At 41.2% G+C, this 25,244-nt stretch overlaps 1 protein-coding gene across 1 annotated transcript in view; it reads left to right on the forward strand.

The window, feature by feature from the left end:
* The window catches only part of E(bx) (nucleosome-remodeling factor subunit NURF301 E(bx)), a 120,752-nt gene that overhangs the window by 49,156 nt on the left and 46,352 nt on the right, over positions 1–25,244 (forward strand). The window contains exons 5-12 of the mRNA XM_068392490.1: positions 2,674–2,756; positions 3,610–3,952; positions 4,639–4,818; positions 11,903–12,134; positions 12,356–12,485; positions 12,920–13,238; positions 14,429–14,625; positions 15,866–17,105. Coding sequence (XP_068248591.1) covers positions 2,674–2,756; positions 3,610–3,952; positions 4,639–4,818; positions 11,903–12,134; positions 12,356–12,485; positions 12,920–13,238; positions 14,429–14,625; positions 15,866–17,105 — 2,724 coding nt within the window. The remainder of the gene's footprint in view (positions 1–2,673; positions 2,757–3,609; positions 3,953–4,638; positions 4,819–11,902; positions 12,135–12,355; positions 12,486–12,919; positions 13,239–14,428; positions 14,626–15,865; positions 17,106–25,244) is intronic.

Consider the following 25,244-nt stretch of genomic DNA (forward strand, 5'->3'; position numbering starts at 1 on the left):
GGTTAAAGATGATTACCACCATAGAGACGTACCCACTTTGATAATCAACCCCAGTGAGACATCCAAAAAATTAAAAGTTCTTAAAAGTGATTTGGTAATGATGTACCTGTAATGGCATATGCTTTGGACCAACTAATCAAATGTTGGTGAGTGGTAATGATTTGCCTCATAATATCTAGTGTCGTTGGGTAAATGGAGTGTTGGATGGTAGAGTAAGTCACAGCATCTCATGCTTGGTCATGGAAGCTTTGGAATGTTGATTCATCCTGATCAAAGTCGCTGTGGAATAGCATGAGTCGTTTACATTATCAAATTCTCTTGAAAATAAAGGAAATGAAAAACATGGCATGAAATATTTCCTTTAAAGGCTTTTACTCTTCCAACCAAAAGCTCAGTTGAAGAACGACTTCTGCTTCGAGGTTACAACTTGTGTTCAAAATAAATATATTGACTGTGGTCATATTTTCATAGTCCCAAAATGGCTCTAATGATTAAAGTAAAGCTACTCTGGCTTGAATGATGGAACAGCTTGTATTCATTGGTTTCAAAGTGACTTGGTGTAATGTATCGACTGGTCTACGTAGCTTGATCAGATTTGGTCCTTAGCCCTTCTGTAGGTCATATTCATAATAGGGAGACTCCATCTGTGGTACTGGATTGCTTCAGATCTTTGTCCAACCTCTTCTAACTTTACCTATGAATGTATTACCCTAGATGCACTTGGGCCTTGAATGGCTCACAGGTCCTAGTGCAAGCCTATACTGTATAGCCCAAAACAAACAAATTCAATCAAATCATAACTGGTATTGGAGCAATTCAGTTCTTTGATATTGGAATTGCTTGGTTTCTTTGGTTGTGAAATGTCTCGGATTGCTGATGTTAGAAGGGTGATGTTCATTTGAAATTGAGTGGCTTCAAACTGATTACATTTACATGAAGCTGTAATTGCTTAGGAACAGCATCATACATGGTTGTGGGTGTAATTTAAAGCTTGCTCTGTTGATTGCCAAGTATACCGGATTAGGTCTAAAATGTAGTAAATTATATTTAAGAATATCTAATTCAGTATCGTTGTCTTGAACTGATATATCTATTGATGTTTCTGGATCAATTTGTCTGTGGCTGGGAGTTTTAGTTGGCAACAGGTCATCCTTTATCAGTGTTGTTGGTATTGGTAGCAAAAATGATCAAGAGTTGTAGCTGCAAAGTCTGTTGCACAGGCAATGGGAAAAGGGGCCATTTGGCATAACTTTTGAACTGGTTAGGAGCAGCATTGGTAGATAGCTGGAAGACCTTATGTTTGAACGTCATCGAAGGATCAACACATGAAACAATAAGAAGGAAGCAGGCATCCTCTATGCATGGTTCGTCCTTCAGAGAAATTCATTTGTGAAACATTATGCTGGAAGAGTCAGTAGAATTTGAAGAATACAGCCCCTCACTGGCAAGTGGAACATAATTCCAAGGATGTTTTTTGTGAACTTTCTAATAATTTGTACTGTAAATCAGCTGGGCAATTTTAACATTCAATGCTATTGTTATAGAACAATTCCTTTTCAATTTATCAAAAATAATATCTCATAATTAGATAAACACTGTAAGGAATTAATTTGGTTATAATCGATAGAATAACCCTAACAGACAATTGCAATGCAATATGAAGCTTACTGAAATAGATGATTATGAAAGTTAATCCTCAGAAAGACAGACTAGAGAAAGTCATGGCTTGTTCCTTGTTTACATTAAGAGAAGAAAGTCGTAAATCAGGAAAATGGTTAACAGGAAAACAATATTTAATGTTTTAAAATGTTTGTAGGTGTAAGTGAAGAATTTGCCTTGAACATACACTAGGATATAGTGATAAAAAGGTATCAGGACCTACTGTACAGTTACCAAAATTACCAAAGCACCACTGACTGAAAAAATAAAATAAAAGCTCTAATTACGGAAAAAATTCTAATCGGCTGCCTACTAGAGACCAAAATCATCCCAAAATCCATGTTATCTAAACCTAGAGGATTATCATAAACACTTAGGAAAAGTTAAACTAGAATTCACCAGGTGTTCATCTCTTGGCAATAAGGAATGCTGGTACTCATATATTCTTTGGCATTATTGCCATATAGGAACTGACGCTTATGGTTGGCATCAAAATTCTTTCAATTTTTGCAAAACAGGCTTAATATTAAATACATACATACATATACCAAGGCGCTTCCCCCCAATTTTGGGGGGTAGCTGACATCAAACAAATAAAACAAAAAGGGGACCTCTCCTCTCCACGTTCCTCCCAGCCTGACAAGGGACTCAACCGAGTTCGCCTGGTACTGCTAGGGTGCCACAGCCCACCCTCCCCCCATTATCCACCATAGATGAAGCTTCATAGCGCTGAATCCCCCTACTGCTACTACCTCCGCGGTTATTCCGTGTCGTGACTGAAAGAGCCATTTATCTTTCAACAAAATAGTGAAATGAGAAGTCGAAGTCAGTTGTTTGTTACTCTTTTTTTTTTTTTTTTTTTTTTTTTTTTTTTTTTTTTTTTTTTTTTTTTCTCTCAAAATTTATAGTGATATATTTTACTAGCAATTTTTAAAAGAATGTCTATTACATTTGACTCGGTAAATATTTATGAGTGCAACCTTTTTATTCATAATTTTCTATTTTGTATTCCAGATTTGGTAAATAAAAGGTTTGATGAAAGGAAAGAAAAACAACTTGAACGAGAACAGGAAAGCACAGACAAACTGATTGAAGAGGTAAGAGTTTATTATTAGCTTAAATTTTTTAAACTAAATTGTGTTTTTAGGATCCAAATAACCAGAGTACTATATGCAACCATGTGGATTATACTAAGATCTTAGGAGTGGGGTAGTCATTTTTAAGCTTACTTGTTTGCATAGTAGAAACTATTTCCCCCAAATTTGCTTTTAAGTAGACATATTTTTTCTTCATGTTTTCCAAAGTCCATCGCTTCCAAGTAGATGGAAAAGTCATTATTTGATATTAAATATTAATGATATAGAACAAAAAGAATAAAACTTCACATACCACAAAGATTTTGCTTTTTAAAGATTTTTCAAATATTTAAGGCTTAAAATTTTGTAGAAAAACATGGATTTTAAATAAAAACAAGAAATACGAGGATGAAACTTTAAAGTTATTGCTTTAGAAATATGAAAATCGTGCATTATAAAGCTTTGTCAATTCTCAAAATATGTTGAGAACCGAAATAAAAAAAAAATTGAAATTGAAAAAATATGATTCGGTAAAAAATAACGTTTTATATTTATTATTTGGGTAGGCAAGAGACGCATTTGATATACCTAATTTCTTTCTCATTACATTAGTCCAATAAGTATGTTACTCTCAGGTTTGTTACCTCCATGCATGCTTACATGAAAAGCAGACAGGTGATGCACACATGTGAAAGTTAGAACAAGAGCTTAAGAATGAAGTTGGTATGTTCAATACCTATGTTGAATTTTTTATTTTTTTTTTTAGTTTAATAGCTTGAGACTTAGGTATAATTGAATATTGAGTTAATGTTTCTTTACTGTAACATGTAACTGTGACTTGGAGTACCATAATTTATTTTGTTGCATTGTCCAGATAAAAGAAGAGGTGGACGTGAAGGAAGAACCTTGTGACCCAGATAAAGTCAAAGAACCTCCTGACACTTCTCAGATAAAAGAAGAACCAGAGGATAGTAAAGATGACAGCATCGGTCACGTGTCGAGGCTAGACCCCGTCACGGGGGAGATGATCGATACGTTCAAGTCGAGATCGAAAAATAACACTTGTAAAACTGTCGATGTGAAAGTTGAAAAATCGGCATCGGGAGATTCCAAGCAAAATTTGTCGGAAGACAATAAAGACAAATGCAAGAAGGAAATAGATAGTATTAGTTTACTAACAGAAATAAAAATCAAGATGTCCCAAATGAATAGTTCCAGTAAGTAGACCGAACTAATTTTTCTTAACATTAACAAAGTCAGTATTAGAAAACATCATATTTAGGAGCTTTTAGGTTGCTTCATGGTATTATATATAAAGGGCCAAACATCTTTACATATCTCTTAATTATTAAAATATTTTCATTAATGTTAGATTGAGAAGTTTAGTTTAGACAAGAGATTATTTAGTTGCTCATATAATTCACTCGCTTTTGACAACAACGTCATTACTCAAAAAAATGTTTGTTCCAAGCTAAAAAAATTGATCGCTAGAGGCGCTAAATGTCCTAACGACATAACATAATATGATTGTGTTTTAATTGATTAAAATGGTTCTGAAAAATAGCTATTTTTGAGTTATGACGACGTTGTCGCAAACGAGCGATATGTCATATTAAAAGTATAGGCAATGCTGTTGAGACTGTTATTCTTCAGATTTTGCTACAGTATTGCCATAGCAGTGGGGGCCATTTCAAATTGATCTATTATTCGTGTATTTTTTATATTAGTCTGGTATTTTTATCACTGAGCTAATAAGAAATGTTAATGGTTTTTAAAGTAGGTAATGAGATACCTAATCAATGGTGATGTAAAATTGTTGATTTGAATAGTTATTTAGATTAAATTTTATCAATTTTATTTCTAGATGTTACCTCAGCACTTAAATAATCTTTCTTATCCTTAGCTAAGTGGTATCGTCTGGGATGTGATGGAAAGTACAAAAGTTATGTGAATCAATATTCGTCTAATCCTTTGGCTCTCAACAAACTTCAGCACAATGAAGAAAGAGATAAGAAAAGACATTTGTCGCATAAATTTAGTCTAACACCAGCAGCAGAGTTCAAATGGAGTGGAGTGCTATATGGTAAGTTGTAAAAAATTTTCTTTCCATGGCCATCTGCATTTTATATGTGGTTACATTCCCCATTCATTAAATACTCATTGTCATGTACATATTTGTTAGTTTTTATTCAAATCTTTATTATACTCAAGTTTATCATTTCTAATATATTGTAGTTTGAGGCCATCAAGTCATTAGACTAGGCTCTCTTAGAGGTTGTGTGAAAAGTAGTCCTCTGGCAGCCACACCTCTTGCTGACAGTGTTCCCCGAATGGTTATCCCTGGTGTTAATAGGTGTTCACAATGCTCCCATTGTGACAAGTCCCCTGTGTAGTATTATGTAGTGCAGTAGAGGAAGCTCTTGTAGCTGCTTCTTGCAAGGGAGTCCAGTCATTATCAGTTGCCAAGACCATGACTTGCTGTAACAGCAAGGAAGGATAGTTAGCAAGGGGAGGTAGAGTGAGTTCACTTATTTTCTTCCTTATCTCTCAACCTCTTATCCTTCCTTTCTCTCACTTTTTCTTGAGATTACTTGTGCGAGAAGGCCTCCCCCCCCCTTGGTACTTATAGCAATCTTTTTTCCTTTGGGAGAGGGTAATGGTTTTCACCTGTTATTAGTACCTTCAGGGTCAGTCAGGTTGAATGCGAGCTGGTGTTATAATTACCACTGGCAATGGTTGTAGGTAAGTGGTCATACTCAGACATAACAGCAGCATTGTAGACCAAGGGAAGGTGGGACATTTACACATTTTTTTATTGTTGTGATAGGATTTTTTCTTTTCCTTGTGCACTGCTTTATGGATATGGAGCTCACGCCTCAACGGTTCCTACGTGGTTGATTAACAACCTGGAACCTGGTGCTACAGCCACTACTGTTTCATCAGTCGCAGGTGAAATGTCCTGCCTCGGACCGATCTCTAGTAACGTACTGTCTGGTATCATTCATGGTACCCTTCATGCCATTACAGAGAATAACCAGCAAAGCTCACATGTCAGCCATACCTGTGGGGCTGGCTAGCAGTCATGAGATTGCTGTAACAGCTACCAATCTTTACTTTCCACATTGACTCGTACCTTTGGGATCAGCCGGCAAGTTGAAACAAGCGCAATAGTGACTGCTGTTTGCATAGGTCCTTTAGGGCTAAACACCCAATTCCTAATGGGTTAGGGGTAAGGACATGCTATCTTGTGAAGGTATCCTCTTCCCTGTCCGATTTTGACAATTATTCTCATAAGTAGTAGTCCAAGAATAGTAGGAAGTAGTTCTGTCTTGCTTCAAGCAATCTCTCCTCTTTTAACAGAAAGATATGGTTTGCAATCTGTACCATATCCTGTGCAAATCCATGTACTGGTCAGATCACACAGGGCCACAACAGCTTGGTCACTTGAAGGGCCAAAAATGGCACAGACCAAGTGATCAAGTGAAAAAATTCATATCTAGCAAAAAAATTACTTTTAGAAAAAAAAAAACTATTTAATTGGAGGTCTACATCAGATCTATATAGGGTAGTAATCACATGTCTTAATATTGAATATCGAGGGAGGAGATAGAATTTGAAAAACAATTTTCAGGAAGGTCCGAGTAAAAAATCCTATGCAATTTGGAGATGTCCTAAGTCACCCTATTAAGTGGTATGTATGTCAAAGTTATTCGTAGAAAATGGCATAAGCCAGCCACCCCCCTTAATATTACATTAGGTTTTGTCAGGTGGATCCAAATTTCAGGTGAAGGGTGAGTATTTCTCCCACCTTCATCATTTTTTGGACATACGAGGAATGACTAGGCCTTTAGGAAGCTACTCTCCCTCATAAGGGGTGAAGTACAGTAGGGTCCCGAATTATGCGAGAATTTGGTCGATTAATGACCTCGTGTAAATGGAAAATCGCGAATTTCGAAACACACAACTAACAGAAATAATTCCATTGCGGCCATGGCAACCAGCAATTCGCCTATTCAAATGTGTTTACTACCCATTTCCAATACTTTCTTTGTACTATACTGTATTTCTTTATAATATCAAATTGTTTTTGTAAGTAAATAAAACATTTAATATACTTTAAAGTTCTAATAACTTGAAAAATGGTTAAAATTACAACCAGGATAGGTGTAAACACCATATATTTCCCGTTATAACACAACCCAAAATACAGACAAATTTTAATGTTTGTCATATCTATTGTATAATACAACTGGTGAATAGCAAAACCATCACTCTATAGACTAGCTTGTATGATTGAAAATCCAGAATTATCAAAATAAAGGCAATTTTATATCATGCGTTTACTAAACACGCTAAAAAGCACAATAGAAAACGACAACCAATGTTTTGTTTACGTTTATCTCTGATCACAACGAAGAAACAGACACATTTATACATCTGTGTTTTTGAATTGACAGCAATTTTACCAAGTATAGATTATATGTTGAATTTGTTATTACCAATGTTCTAATTATTTTTTATTAGAACTTTCAAATAAATGAAATGAATGCCATTTATGAAATGTTTTTCTTTATGATGCCGCCTGAAACGGAAACCTTCCATTTGTTTACGCTCCATCTTCGATCATAATAAACAAACGAATGCATTAAATACACTTGATCTAAGTCATAACTAATGATATTACAAACATTTAGTAAACATCATGTTATTACAAATATTTTACTTACCGTATCCATATAAATTCCTAAATTCGTAGCAAAGCTGGAAATTTTTTTTTCCTTATGCGTTTAATCCACAATAGCAAACTGCCGCTAATGACAGAGTGATAACTTACGATAATTCTAAACTGTTACGAAAGATAATTGTCCTTTCCATATCCAAAATACTTTTCCTAACTTCAGTTATAAGTCAACTTGTACCCACCTCAATTATGGATCCATATGCAAAAAAGGTAAAAGAAGAAAGTACTAGGCCTATTTTTAAAGTCACCGAACAATTAGGTTACCGCTATAACGTTCGATGTGAGAGAGAGAGAGAGAGAGAGAGAGAGAGAGAGAGAGAGAGAGAGAGAGAGAGAGGGATGGTTTTAAAGTACTAAACAATAAATATGATAGGTTATAACACATTGGTGTTTATGTAATATTAACTGTATAGATGGTTTGAATAAGTTAAGAAATGGTGTAAACAATTCTTTGTTATTGTATTCGCGCGGAAGCTAGACATCAGCTGATGTGATCACAGCCAAAAGTAAAACAAAAATAAGTTAGCAATACTTGATTTTTAAAACACACCCGAAATTTAACAACATAAGTACATGTTTTATTATAGCGCAATTGACATTTAAAGAGTAAAAGTTTTCTGGAATAGAATGGTGTTTCCTAAAAAATAGTGGTTTGCCGACGAAATCGGTTACCGTATTTTAAGCTATGATTGAAATGGATGTATACACTGTATAATTTTTTCGTTTTGTATTTAATTGACACTTCAAGAAAACTGATTTTGGTTTCTTCATCTATTTGTAAGTATTGTATAACGAGAGAGAGAGAGAGAGAGAGAGAGAGAGAGAGAGAGAGAGAGAGAGAGAGAGAGAGAGAGAGAGATATATTATGACGCAGAAGGTTACAGACCTAGAACAGGGGAGGATGAAGGTGGGGGGGATTGATGAGATAGGCTGGGTGGACTCGCAGGGGAGACGGTAGGAGACGGGGGAAGGGGGGATTTGGTTGCCAGTGGCTAAAAATAGATTCTGAAAGACGGTAAAGGGAAAAACGAATCCCATCGAATAAACAGAATAAGGAAAAAGGGAATAAGATCCAGAGGAATAATAGATATAATGGAATGAAAATGACTAGATGGTGTTAGTTGTGATAAGAATAATTTAGATATTTGAAATAAGAGTGTCTGAGGAGGTATAGAAGGAATTCGTGATAAATATAGAGGAATATCAAAGGATACAGTTAGTTTGCATTAAAGGGTTTGTTATCGTTTATCGGCAGTGAATAGCCTAAACTTCGGTAACGAGTCGTCAATCTTTTGTCATATTTTAAACAGTATACATTTGATTTGCAAACATTGGTTTTGTAGAGTAGACGGTAAAATAAAATCTAGAGAGAGAGAGAGAGAGATTTCTGCCATCAAATCTCTCTCTCTCTCTCTCTCTCTCTCTCTCTCTCTCTCTCTCTCTCTCTCTCTCTCTCTAGATTTTATTTTACCGTCTACTCTACAAAACCAATGTTTGCAAATCAAATGTATACTGTTTAAAATATGACAAAATATTGACGACTCGTTACCGAAGTTTAGGCTATTCACTGCCGATAAACGAACCCAGTCTACTCGTGAAAACCTTGAACGCCCAGAGGGAAAAATAAGGCTTTTAAATATACTGTACTAAACAAAAATAATGCTTTAATATACCATCATTAACACTACCATTACAATTATCATAAGGTTGGAGAAAGATAAAGATTGCCGAGAACGTAACCACATTTCTGTTTACATTTTGTCAGCTGGACTCGCACAGTTAACAGTTGATTTCATTGTTGATGTGGAATTTTATCCTTAAATAGGCTATTCATTATGAAATTATGTTAATGAAATGTAATGTTGATATTGTTTTGTAACATTTATTATAAATCACCGTATTTAGGGCTACCAATATACTTAAAAAGACAATAGATTTGTTACATTTTGTAGTGCTTGACTCGCGAACTTTGAACAGCCTCTCAGATACAGAAAATTTATTTTTGAAAAATAGCGATCGCGGAAAAGGGGAATCGTGTAATTCGAACACGCTTAATTAGGGACCCTACTGTATAAGCTCTCATCCTTCGATGGGTAGCCTGGGGTAGTTGAACAGTTTTGAGCCCAGTATGACGGTTTTCTCAATGGATCGATGAAGGTGAACTGTCACAGCCGGGCCCTAACACTAATTCTATTGTCAGGCAAAGGTGAAACTTTTCAGTTTCACCTACCTTCCCTGTTTCTGCTGTGATAGGAGCATTCTTGCCTTTGGAAAGTCACTTTCGTCTGTTAGTAAAGATTAATGGAAGTCACCTACTGACCAATTCCATTTGGGTACATCAAGCGGAGTGTGACCCGGTGTGACAGCTACCATTGTGGCACTGGTTTCAATTTAGCTGTTCTACTCGCACCAATCACCAGCACTGTAGGTCATATAAGGGTTAGGTATATGCTGCCCTTGAAACCCCACTCCTACCAGAGGGAATGAGAGCGTTCATTTACTGATTCTTTTCCCTAGATTCAGCTGAATCGTGACCCCAGTATGGCAAATACGTAAGACATAGCGACAGCAAGTAATGGTATCTGGCGGTATCCAGATAGAGTGGAAAAGGGATATATTTTACCACATCCCTGGTCCCTTTCATGGGACACAGGGCTGGCCTCAAGTCTGAGGCAGGTGGTGAGAGAATATGGAATATGTCTCCAACCAGAGCACTTTTCAGCAGATCACAGATTTCCTCTTTTCTCTCCCAAAGACACTCCTCGGTAGAGTGTGGATCATTCCCCCTCAGGGACTTTGGTCCCGGAGTCGGATGGGCCTTATCCTCCAGGCAGGGCTACACACACTTCCTGCTAACCTGAGGAGATAATCATGGTGTCTTTCTCCAAAGACTTTCTCTCTTCCTTGCTTCAGCAAGAGAATTGAAGAAGAGGCTCCTTAGTATTCCATGGATTGGTCCATACTCAAAAGGAGCTGCTAGTAATCTTGTCTATCTTAAGACTTAGATCCCAGGGTGGGATGGTCGTCGTCCTCGGGGCACTGGCGCACATTTATTGCTAACCTTAGAAGGGAATCGGGGGGATTTTTCCCTCAAGACTTTTCTTCATCGACAAGATAATATGAGCTTCAGGTTCTTCATCATGTCAAGCTTTTGAGGGACAGCAGTTCGAATTCGTTGTCTAAGTCTGTGATAAAGACCCACTACCAATTAATCTCGAACATCAGTTATGTACATTTTCGATCCTCTCCCTCCCTGTAAGTTGATGTGAAGATGTCTGTTGTCATGAAATGGCACTGCAGTGTTACTTGTGGAGGGCTCAAATTCTTGTTTGTGAACGTTTTAGCATTCTCAATAGCCCCATCAGTGACAAGAAGGAGGTGTCCCCACAATAATCCTTTAGGCTTGGTGATGATGCTTGCTTGCAGATGTAACTTTGGTCAGTGTGTACCTCTGACATAAGTAAAAACTCTCAAACCTAACCCTGTTAGTATTTGTCCTGTTACCTTTTGGGGTACTCGAAGCTGAAGGTTGAGACCAATTTTGCCTCTGTACATTACAGACTCAGCCTATAGGCCCATGGACATGTTTGCTTGTGTCATGTGGGTCCTGCGCAGTAGTTATGTAACACTTCCACCTTTCTCACAGGACTTAGTAGGCATCACATCTATGGTAACACATGTCATTTTGCTCTTGCTCCCCTCTCGAGGGGATGCACCAACCGCGACTATTACACGCTGATTAGTGTCTCCTAGTACTGGCTTTCTTTAAGTCAGTACCGGCCAAGTTTCACAGCTTCTACATCCCTATGATAGCTGTTGGGAGGATGTTGGAATAACTTTACTCGCTTCTGTGCAGGACCAGGAAGGATGACACATCTTGAAAAGAACTTCTAGTTTGGTTCTAAAGTTCTTCCTTCCTCTCTATTTAAAGTGTGAAAGGTTTATGTATGCATAGGAATGGAATAACAACTTATGAAGGCAATTTGAATTTTTCCTACCCAAACAAACCTTATTCTTTTGAATTAAATTTCCCATCTCAACCATCCCTCTCATTCATACTCTTAAGAGCAAGAGTGGCTATTCTGTGACAGGTGGTGGGCGAAACTTTCCCCATTTGCCCTATATCATTACCAATTACGTTATTAATAATTTAATGTTCTTTCCAGTGCCTCTGAAAACTTGTCTCTATTTTAAAGAACTCCTGTTTTTATAGCTATGAAAGATACAAATTACTTTTAAAATGTGTTATGTTGGTTTTACTTTGACAAATTTAGAGGTCATAAAACTTATCAAGTTTGATCTAAACAAAGAAGTGTTTTTAAGTCTGAAAATACTCCATACATCCACCTCCGTTACCATTTGTCTTCTTAAAATGCTGATTTATTTGTTTAGGTGGCAGAAACTGATGATGATAATTATTTTACAGGAAATAAGGAATCTCTGATATCTACTTTACGTCACACCATACTGTCCCTAGAGCAAAGTATCTCGTCACATCTGTTTCACCCTCACTGGTCTAATGTTCGGAAAGCTTGGAATTTGGCCGTCATGTCTTCAAGTGAACCCGTTAATTTCAGCAAAGTTTTGATGTGGCTTGTGGCATGCATAAAGCCAGTAGTGTTCAATTCTGTTTGGCATGACTCATTAGGGCATGTTAAGTAAGTATTTAAACCTTGGTAACGTTTATCAGTGAGCTATATATAGTTAGTTTGTCAATACCTTGTGCTATTATTGTTATTGTTCTTTATAATAGGCTTAAAGTTTAGGTAAATATACCAGAATAAAGTCATGAAATTTGTTTCCCATATTTGGTCCTTGTAATTTAATCTTTCTTTATGTTATATGTGAGGTCTAATGAAATAAAAAACTTTCAACTTAGGTTCAACAGAGTGACAGCTCTTGAGAGGGAAGAAAAGAAAAAGCAGGAGAAAAGAGAGAAAAAGGACCCAGATCAAGAAGAAATGAGACCTGTCACTATCGTGAAATATACACTGGGTCTGAAGCATCAGGTAAGCTTGTTAAAAATGAGCTTTAAATTTGTATTGAGCTTGCTGAAGAGTCTTTGTCTCTTTTTGACCTTAATATGTCATTATATATGCCCCCTGAGCTGTTTTGCAGCTGTACTACTTAGATGAAAGGAAGTTTTATAGAAAAGTACAAACCATAACAAGTATACAAAAATGTATACTCTACATTTTATTGCATCTTCTGTATCTTTTTAAGAATGCATTTTTACAAGACACCAAGGTTGTACAATTTAGGTCAGTTATAGATCGAAAGAGATGACGTAGTAAGTATGGAGTTCCTGTAATAAATGAGAAGTGTGGGAATGGGCTTGGAATTTGAAAGTGCATGCATGTAAAAGAAAAGTTTTGTGGTCTTACTGGGAAATGGAGAATTGTTAAGTATGAATGAATTGTTTTTACCTTTTTCTAACCATCAGGTATGGAAATTAAAAGGTGAAGAGTACCGAATGCATGCCATGTCTGGCTGGCAATGGGCGGCATCTCACCGACGAACAAAACAGGTTCCAATGTCATCAGTTGGATTACGCGCAGGTCCAGAGAAGTACATGGTCCCTATCAAAGGTTCTGAAGGCCTACGAAGTCTATCAGTTAATCCTTCCATCTTCAAGCAGTTAACTTTGAAGACACCATCCTTAAAGGCCTCCCTCCTCTCTCCCAACCAACTAGCTGCAGAAGCAGAATGTTCTGAATCATCAACAGAAGAGAAAAAGAATGAAATCATCATTGCCAGTGCAAGTATGTAATGTATGCTCTTAATTTAGGTGGATATAGGTCATGATTTTAGTCATCATTGCTATTAAAGATATTTATTAGGTTTTCTCTTTTTGGTATTAGGTGTGAAATGAATTCTCTATCTTTATTTTGTGTACTTTCAGAACTTGTCTGGTTTATTATTATTGTTATTACTTGCTAAGCTACAACACTAGTTGGAAAAGCAGGATGCTATAACCCCAGGGGCTCCAACAGGGAGGAAAGGAAACAAGGAAAAATAGAATATTTTAAGAACAGTAACATTAAAATAATTATTTTCTATGTAACCTATAAAATCTTTAACAAAACAAGAGGAAGAGAGAAGTATACTCAAGCAAAAGAACTTTAACCCAAGACAGTGGAAGACCATGGTACAGAGGCTATGGCACTACCCAAGACTAGAGAACAATGGTTTGATATTGGGGTGTCCTTCTAGAAAAGCTGCTTACCATATCTAAAGAGTCTCTTCTACCCTTACCAAGAGAAAAGTGGTCACTGAATAATTACAGCGCTTGTTTTCCATTATTTTCTTTGCCTTTGTGTTGTCCTTTTTTAGACTCGATGTTCCTCTTCTGTTTCCATCACATGTCCAAACCATATCAAGTCTTTATTCTATTATCATTCTGAAAACAATGAAGGAGATATCAAAGCCCTTGTTGGATTCAGATTTTCTTTTTACCATAAGGGGAATCACAATAGTTAAACTTTCTATCCGTTGATACGTGAAAATTAGCCCACGTAATTCAGTTAATTGACATGAACAGGTAAACATTTGTGTAAAACTTTACCAATCAAATAGCAGTGGATATCGAGTTTGAAAATGTTCACATCAAATAATAATGGCTGTCATGTTTTTAAACAAATCTTTGTATCTAAAGTTAGTTCTATTTTTTCCTGTGTGTAAGTTCTGGAATTTTTTCTTTGATTTTCATAGTACTCGAGTTGCTTTGATAGCTTGTTATATCTCGTATATCACACATAGAAATGTTTTTAAGCTTTGTCATTAGCTTTCAAGCATTTCCACTCTACTTGATTATATCGAGTAATCTGCCCAATTATTTCTTAGGAAAGAATTTGAATTTGTAAATTTTATATTGATATTAAAATATGCGACAAGACCTTAAATCTTTTGCTCCTTATGTGATTTATATTTTCAACTTTACTTTATCTTACAGGTGGTCAACAAAAAGTTGAGGTGGGAACTGTGAAGTTAGAAGACCTTTTTCAGGATGGTTTGGTCAATGTCTCCCAAGCCCTGAATTCAAAATTTAGATTTGTGTATCCCAAGGTCGCTAAGGCTTCTGTTCTTGACAGCCTTCTAAGTCGTCGTCTAGCGTTACGTGTTCAGGAGGAGAAAGATCTGGCTAACAAGGTAATGGTAACTAGTTAAGAGTGTTTATAATTTACTTTGTTTATCCAAACCCTATCAATTTAAATATGACCAGTCCTGCGAATTGCAGTTGACTGGACACCCTATAGAAAAAGAACGGCAATTACTTGGCCAGATATCTTATCTTGTCTGGACAGTGGTAAGTCATTCCTTATGTCTAACAGTTACAGTAAGTATACTGTATTGAAATTTATTTATATAGAGCCCCTTGTTTCTTGCCTCATCCATATTTGATTTCTATAAATAATTTAAAGCTAGAAATGACAACCCCATTCATCATGCAAGGTTACCATGTTAACTCTTGACTTTTATTTGACCCCTTTTTCTCTTCTGTGGAACCATTTTCTTTAGTATGTTGATTAAACTATTGAATTTCAAATATTCCCAAAAAATTTATTCCCTGAGTTAGTCAGGAGCCTACAATTAATAGTTGAATAAATTACAAAACACAAGGGAAATGCTTCAACCCATTGAAAGGAAGAGGCCAAATAATCACTATCAAATGGTTGACATTGAGGACCTTGTAAATACCTACTTGAATTTTCTTGAGTTCTTAGGTACTCTCAAGTAACTGGACTAGTGGAAAATGTTACTGTAGGTGAACACTTGTATTATAAGAAATTTATGGTTTCAAAAGTCTTTATATGAAACTCCCAATAGGAGTCTCCTACTTGGGTAAGGAAAAATGTATGTTGAATATAACGCAACAATAGAGACCGAATTTGGTGGGTAAGAAAACTGGACATTTTTAATTTTGTGGGGTAGCATTTATAGTGAGATGGCTTTATCGGAAAAAGCACTATGAACACCATGGAAATGATACACCATATGCTTTAGATAAAGAGCAAAAAAATCAATGAATTGGTAAACAGTATAATGAACAAAGAATGGTATAACAGTGTTAGCATATGGTCTATACTGTCAATGAAATTATATTATGCCAGTGAATACTGCATGCATTTCCCCGACTTGTTTCTACATCAACACAACTGTTTTTTGGTAACTCATCATAGACTACCTTAGAAATAAAGCATGGCAATTTTTAATGTTACAATATACTATACTGTACAAGGAGATATGAAGGAAATTGTCTTTATTAGAGGTTTTGATGGAGTGATCAGGTTTACCTGGTTGTGATCAGGATTTGAAAGGGATTGTGTATTTATTTTTTCCTTTAGCTTGGTAATGCATTTATTCATTTCTCTCTTATTTTCATTTTCAGAAAACACAGGGTAGTGATACTAAAGGAGAGGAAGAGGAAGACGAAATCGATGTTGAAAATGATGATACAGATGCGACTCTGAGTGATGATAGTGATCATGAAAACATTGATGAGATACCAGATTCACAGAGGTCAACAATACACAAACAAAGACCAGCAGGAAATTTGCTGAAAGAAATCCGCACCTTGAAATTAAAGTACGAAACTATAGACGAGCTTGATGGCAATTATTCTTGCTATTCAGTGATATGTAGAGATAGTGAACGATGTCATTGTTATTCTCCCACGTGCCTGTTAAAAATGAGAACTAAAGACAAGTTATTGAGTAGTGTTAAAAATTATAGAATAGTCACTAGTAAGCCCGCTCCATTTGATGAAGTTGGAGCACATAGTCCTGTTAGATTGACTAATGTAGACGCAGAAACAAATTCTGTAACTAAGGTGGAAACTGTGAGTGAATCGGTAACTACTACTACTACAAGTACTATAACATCTGTGAATGGCCAAGTTGTTAATACTTCGCTATCAAATTCCACGGAAGTGTCTCAAGTAAAGTCGGAAAATACAGATTCGAGTGACGGTAGATCATCTAGGGCCAGTAGTGAAATTAAGATTAGAATGGATGAGGATACTGATGAAACTAGCCAAGGGTCAATTAGTACTGAAAGTAAGTTTTCCCTGAAAAATAATAGAATTTATAGTAGTGAGAGTACTTCAGGTAAAGTGTATTTGAAGAAGCTCTCTAGTGAGGTGAAGCGGGTTAAAAAGCTTCAGCTTCGGATTCCCCCTTTGTCCTCTTTTAAAATTGGAAGGAAAACTACTTCGGCTGATAAAAGACTCAGTAGCCTCATGGTATTGCCCAAATGGGAAATCAGGATGCTCGCTAGGAAAGGTGGACGATATTACATTAATGGATTTAACCATAATGCTAAGGCAAATAACAGTGTGTGGCCTTATCCTTGTTCAAGACCAGCGTTCAAAACTGTTTGGCAGTATCGAACAGCTATCATGCCCACCCTTAATTCGGTTGCAATGCAGTTAAGAATATTATGGGTATGCCTTCGCTGGGACGACATGCAAGAAAAAGGTCCTGGTGATGGGCGTAAGCAAATTACAACCGATGTGGAAATTGTTCAAACAGAAATTCTCAAAAGGAAGCACTATGGCCGTTTCTTGGAGAGGACTGAATATCTGCGAAGGAAAGTTACGATTCCTTTTGATGTACCAAAACCTGTCCGTGGTAAGTGACTTATTCCGTTTCAGTATTTTTTTTTCATTTAAGTACTATTACAGAAAAGGAAATTACAAATGTCGGTAGTGATTTATTGTTATATATTATTTGATTTTCTTATTGGAACCTTATTCATGCTCTATATCACTTAATATTCTCTCTCTCTCTTTATAAACATTCCTGTTAATTGCTTTTATACTTTATTAGTATTTGTTGTTTAGATAAAAATTTCAATTGATTTGAATTATTGGTATTATACTTGTACCTTCCAAATAGAAAGGTACATATGTGTGTGGTGTCCTTTTATCTAGTTTAAGGCTCCCAGAAATTCTATGTATTTCAATAGAACTTTCAGTATCGCCTTGTTCATCTATCATTCCCTGATGTAGCTTTTTCACCAGAAACTCAGTTCATTGACTTTTTTCCCCCAAAATTTATTGAAAATTTTCCCATTTTCTTTCTTTTGAAACAATACATGTGCCTAGATAAGTAATGAAACAATCTACCAGTTACTGGTAGGAAGTGCCATGGGTTTCGCGTTAATCAATTTTTCTGTCTATGGTGCTTTCAAGTTCTATCCCCCTTCCAGATTGTGATAAGTGATTATTGAATTTTAAGTTGTCTGAGCAGTACAATGTCCCACGGTTCCTTTCTGGGTACTTTTTTACTATACTGTAGTCAGTTTCTGGCTTAATATTAGCTGAATCTCAATCGAGTGCTATTAGCTTAACAGTTATAACCTTGATAAGATAGGTATTGAGGCAGGATTGGTCTCCGTATTCACCTGTATCACAGTGGTTCTTTAAAACCTATTTGTTCCAACACGGAGTACTTACCTCGAACTACTTTCTTTGGAGTATCTGGGATCTCCTCCCAACCGACCAGAATTTTGTATAGTTTACCCTACTCCCGTTTTCTATGCGGGGGAACCTCTGGTGGAGTTATACGCGCCATGAGGCGATCCGGGGTCAGAGAGCGTGCTAGTTCAGGTCTCGGTCACCAGTAAGTTTCTGGTCGCTTCGTGGATAACATCTTGACACCCTCTCCTTTACCCAGTGCGACCCTTTGTGTCCCACGTGGTCCCTTTGTGTTCATTCCATACCCTTTCCTACCCTTTCCCTCTGTGTTCCTGGGTCTTGCGGTGCCTTGCTGTTCGTTATGGAACATCCCCGTCGTTGTCCCGGGCCTGTGGCCGGTAAATCTTGCGGGGCTTTCCTGTCTAAGCCGGAGGTCGACCCTCACTCCTTGTGTTTGTCGTGTAGGGGCAGCGTTTGTTCCCCTACAGACACATGTCCAGAGTGCGAGTCCTGGAACGAGGTGCAGTGGGTGCGCTACGGCACCAAGAAGAAGAAGGCGTCCAAGAGGTCACCTAAGAAGCCGAACTTCTCCTCGCCGCTTGCTTCGCCCGATGCCTCTTCGGATATAGCTTCGCAGCTGTCTTCCCCTACCCAGAGTAGGGGACGAGGTAAGTCCGTTGCGGGGAAGCGGCCCATTGTTCTTCCCCAGGAGGCTGTGATGCCTGTTAGTGGGGATGATATGTCGGTGCAGGCAAGTGGGGGGCCTGAGGGAGGGACGGGAGTGTGTTCGGAGGATGGAGTCCTGGTGCCAGCAGGGCCCGTCTCTTCCGATGATCCTATGTGGGGGAAGGCGGCTGCTGCCTCTTCTCCCGCTTCATGGGCCTGCATTTCAGGTACGTCTGCAGCCAGGGGAGATGGTGAGAAGGAGGATTTGCCGTCGTCGGACCCCCTCACGTGGGCGCCGCCGAAGACGCCCTTCAGGTCGCCCATGAGACTGGAGGAAGAATTCGAGGTGGGGTTTCCCAGCAAGAAGTTGCCTCGCTCTCCCCCAGCGCCTTCAGCAACGCTCCCTCCCGTCTTCCTGGGGCCCTCGTCACCAACGGATCGACACGGAGAACCACCAGCGGCGAGGGACGACTCGGACCGTTCGGGTCGGTCCCTACAGATCTTTGGTCTTCTCTTTCGAGTCGTACTCTTTCTCCTCGGAGGACGGGGGTCCGAGGGACCCGAAGAGGAGACGACAGAGGTCTCGTTCGCATTCCCGTTCCCGTTCCAGATCTCACCACGCTAGGAGGCGCTCTAGATCCCCCAGAAGGAAGCACAGGAGAAGCCATTCTCCTAGGGAGGAATGGGTGCGAGTCGCCATCCCGCGCAGCCACCTCTCAGGAGCTTCAGCAGTCCCGAGTACCTCTGGCTGGCTCCCAAGAGCTCGTTCTCCCTCCACGAAGTACGTCGCCTACAGCAGGTCCGAGGGTCGGCGAAAATCTTCACTTCAGGCTCCAGTCGACAGGCATAAGTCCGCGAAGGTTCTGACTCCATCCGCCAAGCGGAGAGAGTCATCCCTTCGGTCTGGCAGCCGTGTCCCAGCCTCCAAGACTTCGACGGGCCGTCCAGAGCGTGAGAGGTAGCCAGTGACCAAGAGGAAGCTCGCAGCAGCGTGGTCCTTCGCAGGGAGAGACAGGTCCAGGACGGAGGCCTCCGTCCCAGCGGCGATGCCCGTTCTCCGACCAGAACCGCCGAAGTCGTACCACGGTAAGAAGATGCCACCACCTCAAGCAGGTCCCTCCGTCATAGGTGTACCTTCTCAGGCAGAGGACCTGCCGGTGGAAGGCCTAGGAGACGGCGGGGAAGGCTCAACGGCCGAAGCCTCCGCTTCTAGAAAAGTACTAGCCCTGATCAGGAGCCATCACAGGCTAGACGAGCCGAAGCCCGCGACGGATGAAGACTGGCTCTCTGGCCTCAGCAGGTTGGTGGACACCCCCGTCCAGCAGAGGCCCTCGCTGGCTCTTCCCCTGGCTAGAGATGTTAGGCTGAGCATGGAGCATATCAACAAGGTAGTAGCCAGCCATGCATTCGCCCCCAAGAGTCAAAGCGCCTCCAAACTCCTCCAAGGTCTCAAAGCTCAGAAGCGCTTTTATCTTCCTAAGGGGCGCCGTGTAGGCCCCTGTACGGTGGAACCAGCAATCGCCGTCCTAAGCCAGGGGGCCTCGGAAGATAGAGCGTCCTCCGCCCCAATTTGCTTCTCTCCGTCAGAGGCCTCCATGATGGAGTATTTGGCCCTGGACTTGGTCTATGTTTCGTCGTGGCTAGACTGGTGGGCCTGCACACTAGTGGGTTTTCAGGCCTCGCACGACCTCTCGGTCCCCGAGAACCAGACCTTGCTAAAGGAACTGTTTAGCTCGGGGGGAAATGCCCTCAAGTTCCTGTCCTACCAGTCCCTCTCACAGGCAGCCAACTGGGTACTGCGAAAAGGGATACGGTACTCGGTAAGCTAGTCAGGAGGCTTCCAGACAGGGAAGCGAGAGCCCTGAGGAACTTACCCCTGTGGGGAGAGTCAGTGTTCTCCCTGAAGGCGGTGGAAGAGGTGGTGGAGAGGGTCAGGAAACCGAAGGATGCGGGAGAGCCCAGACCCCCTCCAGCGAGAAGACCTGCCCATAGGAGACCCTCTTCAGACGTCTCTCACCCTTCCCGCGCCTCACCTAACCAACCCAGAAGGGACGCCCCGGCAGCGACCTGGCTCCAGTCTTCGCAGCCCCCTCCCGTAGGGGAGCTTCGACCCAGCAGACAGCCTTCAGACCGTCCTACTCGAGCTCCAGTCCCCTCCGGGACTCTGGCCGCGCCTCATAGGAGGTAGGAGGGGAGGCCCCCTACTCCTGCCGAAGCCTCAGGTGGGGGGATGCCTCAAACAATCTTGGCAAGCATGGCGGGACCACAGAGCAGACCCGTGGACCGTAGCAGTACTGAAGGAGGGGTACAGGTTGCCCTTCCTAGCGGACCCGCCTCCTCTGATCCCAGATCAACAGGCGGAGTGGTTGGTACCCGAGGACCCCTTGAGAAGAACAGTGTTGCAGGAGGAAGTCTCGGCAATGCTGGCGAAAGGTGCAGTAGAACCAGTCAAGCACCCAGGTCCGGGATTCTACAGCAGACTCTTCCTGGTGGAGAAAGCGACAGGGGGCTGGAGACCGGTCATAGACCTCTCAGCCCTCAACAAATTTGTGTGCAAGACCAACTTCAAGATGGACACCCCGAAGTCGGTCCTAGCGGCCTTGAGGGAGGAGGACATCATGATGTCCGTAGACCTCAAGGATGCCTACTTCCAGGTCCCTGTCCATCCCTCTAGCAGGATACCTAAGGGTGAAATGGGGTACCCAGACGTTGCAGTTCAGAACCCTCTGCTTCGGACTGTCGACAGCTCCTCAGGTCTTCACGAGGGTCTTCGCAACAGTTTCAGCCTGGGCACACGAACAGGGCATCCGCCTGATTCGGTACCTAGACAACTGGTTGTTACTTTCAGTCTCAAAGGAAGCATTGAAGGAGCAAGGCGCGAAGCTCCTGCAGTTCTGCAACATCTTGGGTATCATCATCAACCTGGAGAAGTCTCAGCTGATACCCTCCACCAGGATGACCTACTTAGGGATGGTCCTAGACTCCCAGTTAGCGAGAGCCTTCCCCTCCGCGGAGAGACTGGACAACGTAGAACGGATACTCCGGCCCTTCATGTCGGGCCAGCCCAGGAGAGCCAAGGACTGGCAAAGACTGATAGGCCACCTCATGTCACTGGTGAAGCTAGTCCCCCAGGGGAGGCTTAAGCTCAGGGGCGTGCAGTGGAACCTGAAAGAGCTCTGGAACCAGGGGGACTCCCCGCACAAGATAGTCCCGGTGTCCCCGGAGACGAAGGAAGTCCTGGAGTGGTGGCTCGTCAGAACGAACACCCTCAAGGGAATGCCCTTCGCAGCCGACCCCCCCGGAGATGCTGCTCTTCATGGATGCATCCAAGGAGTGTTGGGGTGCCCATCTTCTCGACAAAACAGCAAAAGGAAAATGGGAAGTCGAGGAGACGAACCTGCACATAAACGTGCTGGAGATGATGGCCGTACAAAGGGCATGCCGGGAGTTCGTCCTTCTTCTCCGAGGAAGCACCATGGCCCTGATGTGCGACAACGCCACGGTGGTGACCTACGTGAAAAAGCAGGGAGGACTGAAGTCGAGGGAGTTGTGCAATCTCGCAATGGAGTTCCTGGAATGGGCAGAGGAGGAACAGATCAAGATCACAGCCAGATTCATTCATTCAACGTCCTGACCGACGGCCTCAGCAGGATGGGACAAGTGGTAGGTTCCGAGTGGTCTCTACACCCGGAAGTGGCCAAGACCCTCATCCTGATGTGGGGCTCTCTGGTGATAAACCTCTTCACCACGAGACTAAATGCACAGCTCCCCGTGTTCTGTTCTCCTGTGCCAGATCTAACAGTAGCGTTCGAGGACGCCTTCCAACACCCTTGGGACAACCTCGACGTTTACGCCTTCCCCCCTTTCGGGATGCTCAGGCAGGTCCTCAACAGGGTAAGACGGGCGGACAACCTGTGGATGACTTTGGTAGCTCCCTGGTGGCCGGAGAGAGAATGGTTCGCAGACCTAAAGGAACTTGCACGCCTTCCTTCCTGGCCTCTTCCGGACAGACCAGACCTTCTCCGGCAGCCTCACTTCAAAAGGTTCCACGAAAACCCTCGGTCCCTCCGCCTTCACGCATGGAGGTTATCGAGCGTCTCCTGAGGAAGGAAGGATATTCATCGAAGACCGCAGCGATGAATTCAGGGTACCTGAGACGTTCGTCAGTCACAATATACCAGGCAAAGTGGGCTACCTTTACAAAGTGGTGCTCCTCGAAGAACATCAAGCCGTTGGGGGCCTCAATTCACGAGATAGCAGACTTCCTGGTCTATCTCAGGGACAAAGTGGGCACGTCCATCCCACCCATTAAGGGAGTCCGGGCAGCGTTGGGCCAAGTCTTCCTCCTGAAAGGCATCGATCTAGGAGCGTTTAGGCATATCTCGATGCTCATCAAGAGTTTCGAGTAGTCGTGTTCCCCCAGACCTCTAGGGTACCCCAGTGGGATGTGGCTAGAGTACTGAAAGTGCTGTCAGAGCCTCCCTTCAAACCCCTCAAAGATATCCTGGACAAAGAGCTCACCCTCAAGATGGTCTTCCTGTTAGCCCTTGCGTCGGCGAAGAGGGTAAGTGAGATCCATGGGCTGTCTTACAAGGTCTCACACTCGAAGGGTTGGCGAGAAGCAACTGTCAGGTTCTTACCTAACTTTGTAGCCAAGACTCAGAACCCAGCTTTCTGGGCCCCTAGGTTTGAAGGGTTCTCAGTCCCAGCGATTCCGTGTTCAGACAACCCGGGGGACTTGTTACTGTGCCCGGTCAGAGCGGTGCGCAATTACCTAGAGAGAACTTCCAGACTTCGACCTGGCCTCAAAAATCTGTTCGTCTCCTCAGGACTAGTGAAGAAGCCAGTCTCTAAGAACACGATCTCCTTCTGGCTACGGCAGGTAATCATGAGAGCCTACGACAGTTCGGGGGTCTCACTTCCGGGAAAGCCTAGACCTCATGATATTAGGGGTCTGAGTTCTTCGTTGGCCTTCGAGAAGAACATGGCAGTGGGCCAACTCCTAAGGGCAGGCACTTGGTCAAGGCAGTCCACCTTTATGGCTCACTACCTAAAGGACTGTTCTAGAAAATCTTTGGACGGTTTCTCGCTTGGTCCCGTCATTTCTGCGCTCCAGAAGATTTAAAGGTGTAGCCTCGGGGAAGCCGTGGGCGGTAAGTCCAAGAGACTCAGGTTCCTCCCTTCCCCTCCATGGCCCTTGATTCCTTCACCTTCCATGGGATACACTTTCAGTGAATGAATACGTCTCCGAGGACTTTTACAGAGGTGAGTTACTTAGACACTAAGATAGTTTTTTGCGTAGTTTTCCCTAGTTTCTCGTTTCTATTTTTGGGGGTCAGCAGAACCTAGCCTCCTATCTAGGTTCGTTTTTTTTCCCCTTCTCCAACGGTCTCTCGGTCCGGAAGGCCACTCCCACCTCCTAAAGTATAAGTCTCCTAAGAAAGTAGTTCGAGGTAAGTACTCCGTGTCGGAACAAATCACAAATTTTAAGTAATTCGTATTTTTCCTAACGGTACTTACCTCGAACTACTTTCGGGTTAGGGCCCACCCATCCTGCCCCGAGTGCCTTACAGGAGTTTTGGAACCTTATCTATCATAAACTTACTGGAGGTCGGGACCTGGGCGAGCACGCTCTCTGACCCCGGGTCGCCTCAAGGCGCGTATCCCTCCGCCATAGGTACCCACTATAGAAAACAGAGATAGGGGAAAATACACAAAATTCTGGTCGTTTTGGGAGGAGATCCCAGATACTCCTAAGAAAGTAGTTCGAGGTAAGTTCCGTTAGGAAAAATACAAATTACTTAAAATTTGTGATATTGTTTTGTTACTTCATGGAGACATATCTTTTGAAAGGAAAATTTTTTAGTAGATATTGCTGATGAATGTCAATAAACCGAGCTTCTGGCTAAGAAGCAATAAGGACATCGGGTATATCAAATTTTATTATAAGAATTACGTTATTCTTCAAACCACTGATTTGATTTGATACTTTATCTATTTCCCAATCATGTAATTTTCAAGTCTCTTTATTTGAGGGTAGGAAAATTCACAAAAAACCTGTAAAATGCAGTTGCGCAAAGAAATTTGATGGCTACAGAAATATTCAAGGCTCATTTTGAAATGCCAGTCGCTGGCCATAAAGGGGCCATCAAATAGTAATTTTAATGTAATGTGAATTATCCTTTGGCGAAATCTAACCGAGCCCCTTTGCGTCAATTACTGTAGGAGGAGATGATGATGAATTATCCTCATAATATGCTGTCATACCTTTGTTTAGCTTGGCAATAACTGGTGCTACAGTTGCATTTAAGAAATTGTTTTTCCATGTGCTGCTGTAACATTTTCTGTGCTTCATCTTCTCAAAAGCTGGTTATGTGAGCTTTTTCAGATATCCCAATCTTCATTAGTGCCCATGTCATGTTAAATCGTCTAGCTCATATTACGTAACTCTTTAGATTGACAAACCAATTTCTATATTATGCTTTTATTTATTTCCAGCTTGGTTTGCTCCATTTTCATCTTAATTTTCCCTTTTTTTTATCATTTCTTTCCTTATTTTATATTTTATCCAAGCATTTTTTTTTCTTTGTTGTTTTGTTTTTTAAATTTTGAGTTATGACTGGATGACTCTCTTCTCTAGAGTTAGCTTTTTTACACCTTGATTCCATTATTGTCTCTACTGCGG

This window comes from Palaemon carinicauda, chromosome 18 (assembly GCF_036898095.1).
Source record: "Palaemon carinicauda isolate YSFRI2023 chromosome 18, ASM3689809v2, whole genome shotgun sequence".
NCBI classification, from domain to species: domain Eukaryota; kingdom Metazoa; phylum Arthropoda; class Malacostraca; order Decapoda; family Palaemonidae; genus Palaemon; species Palaemon carinicauda.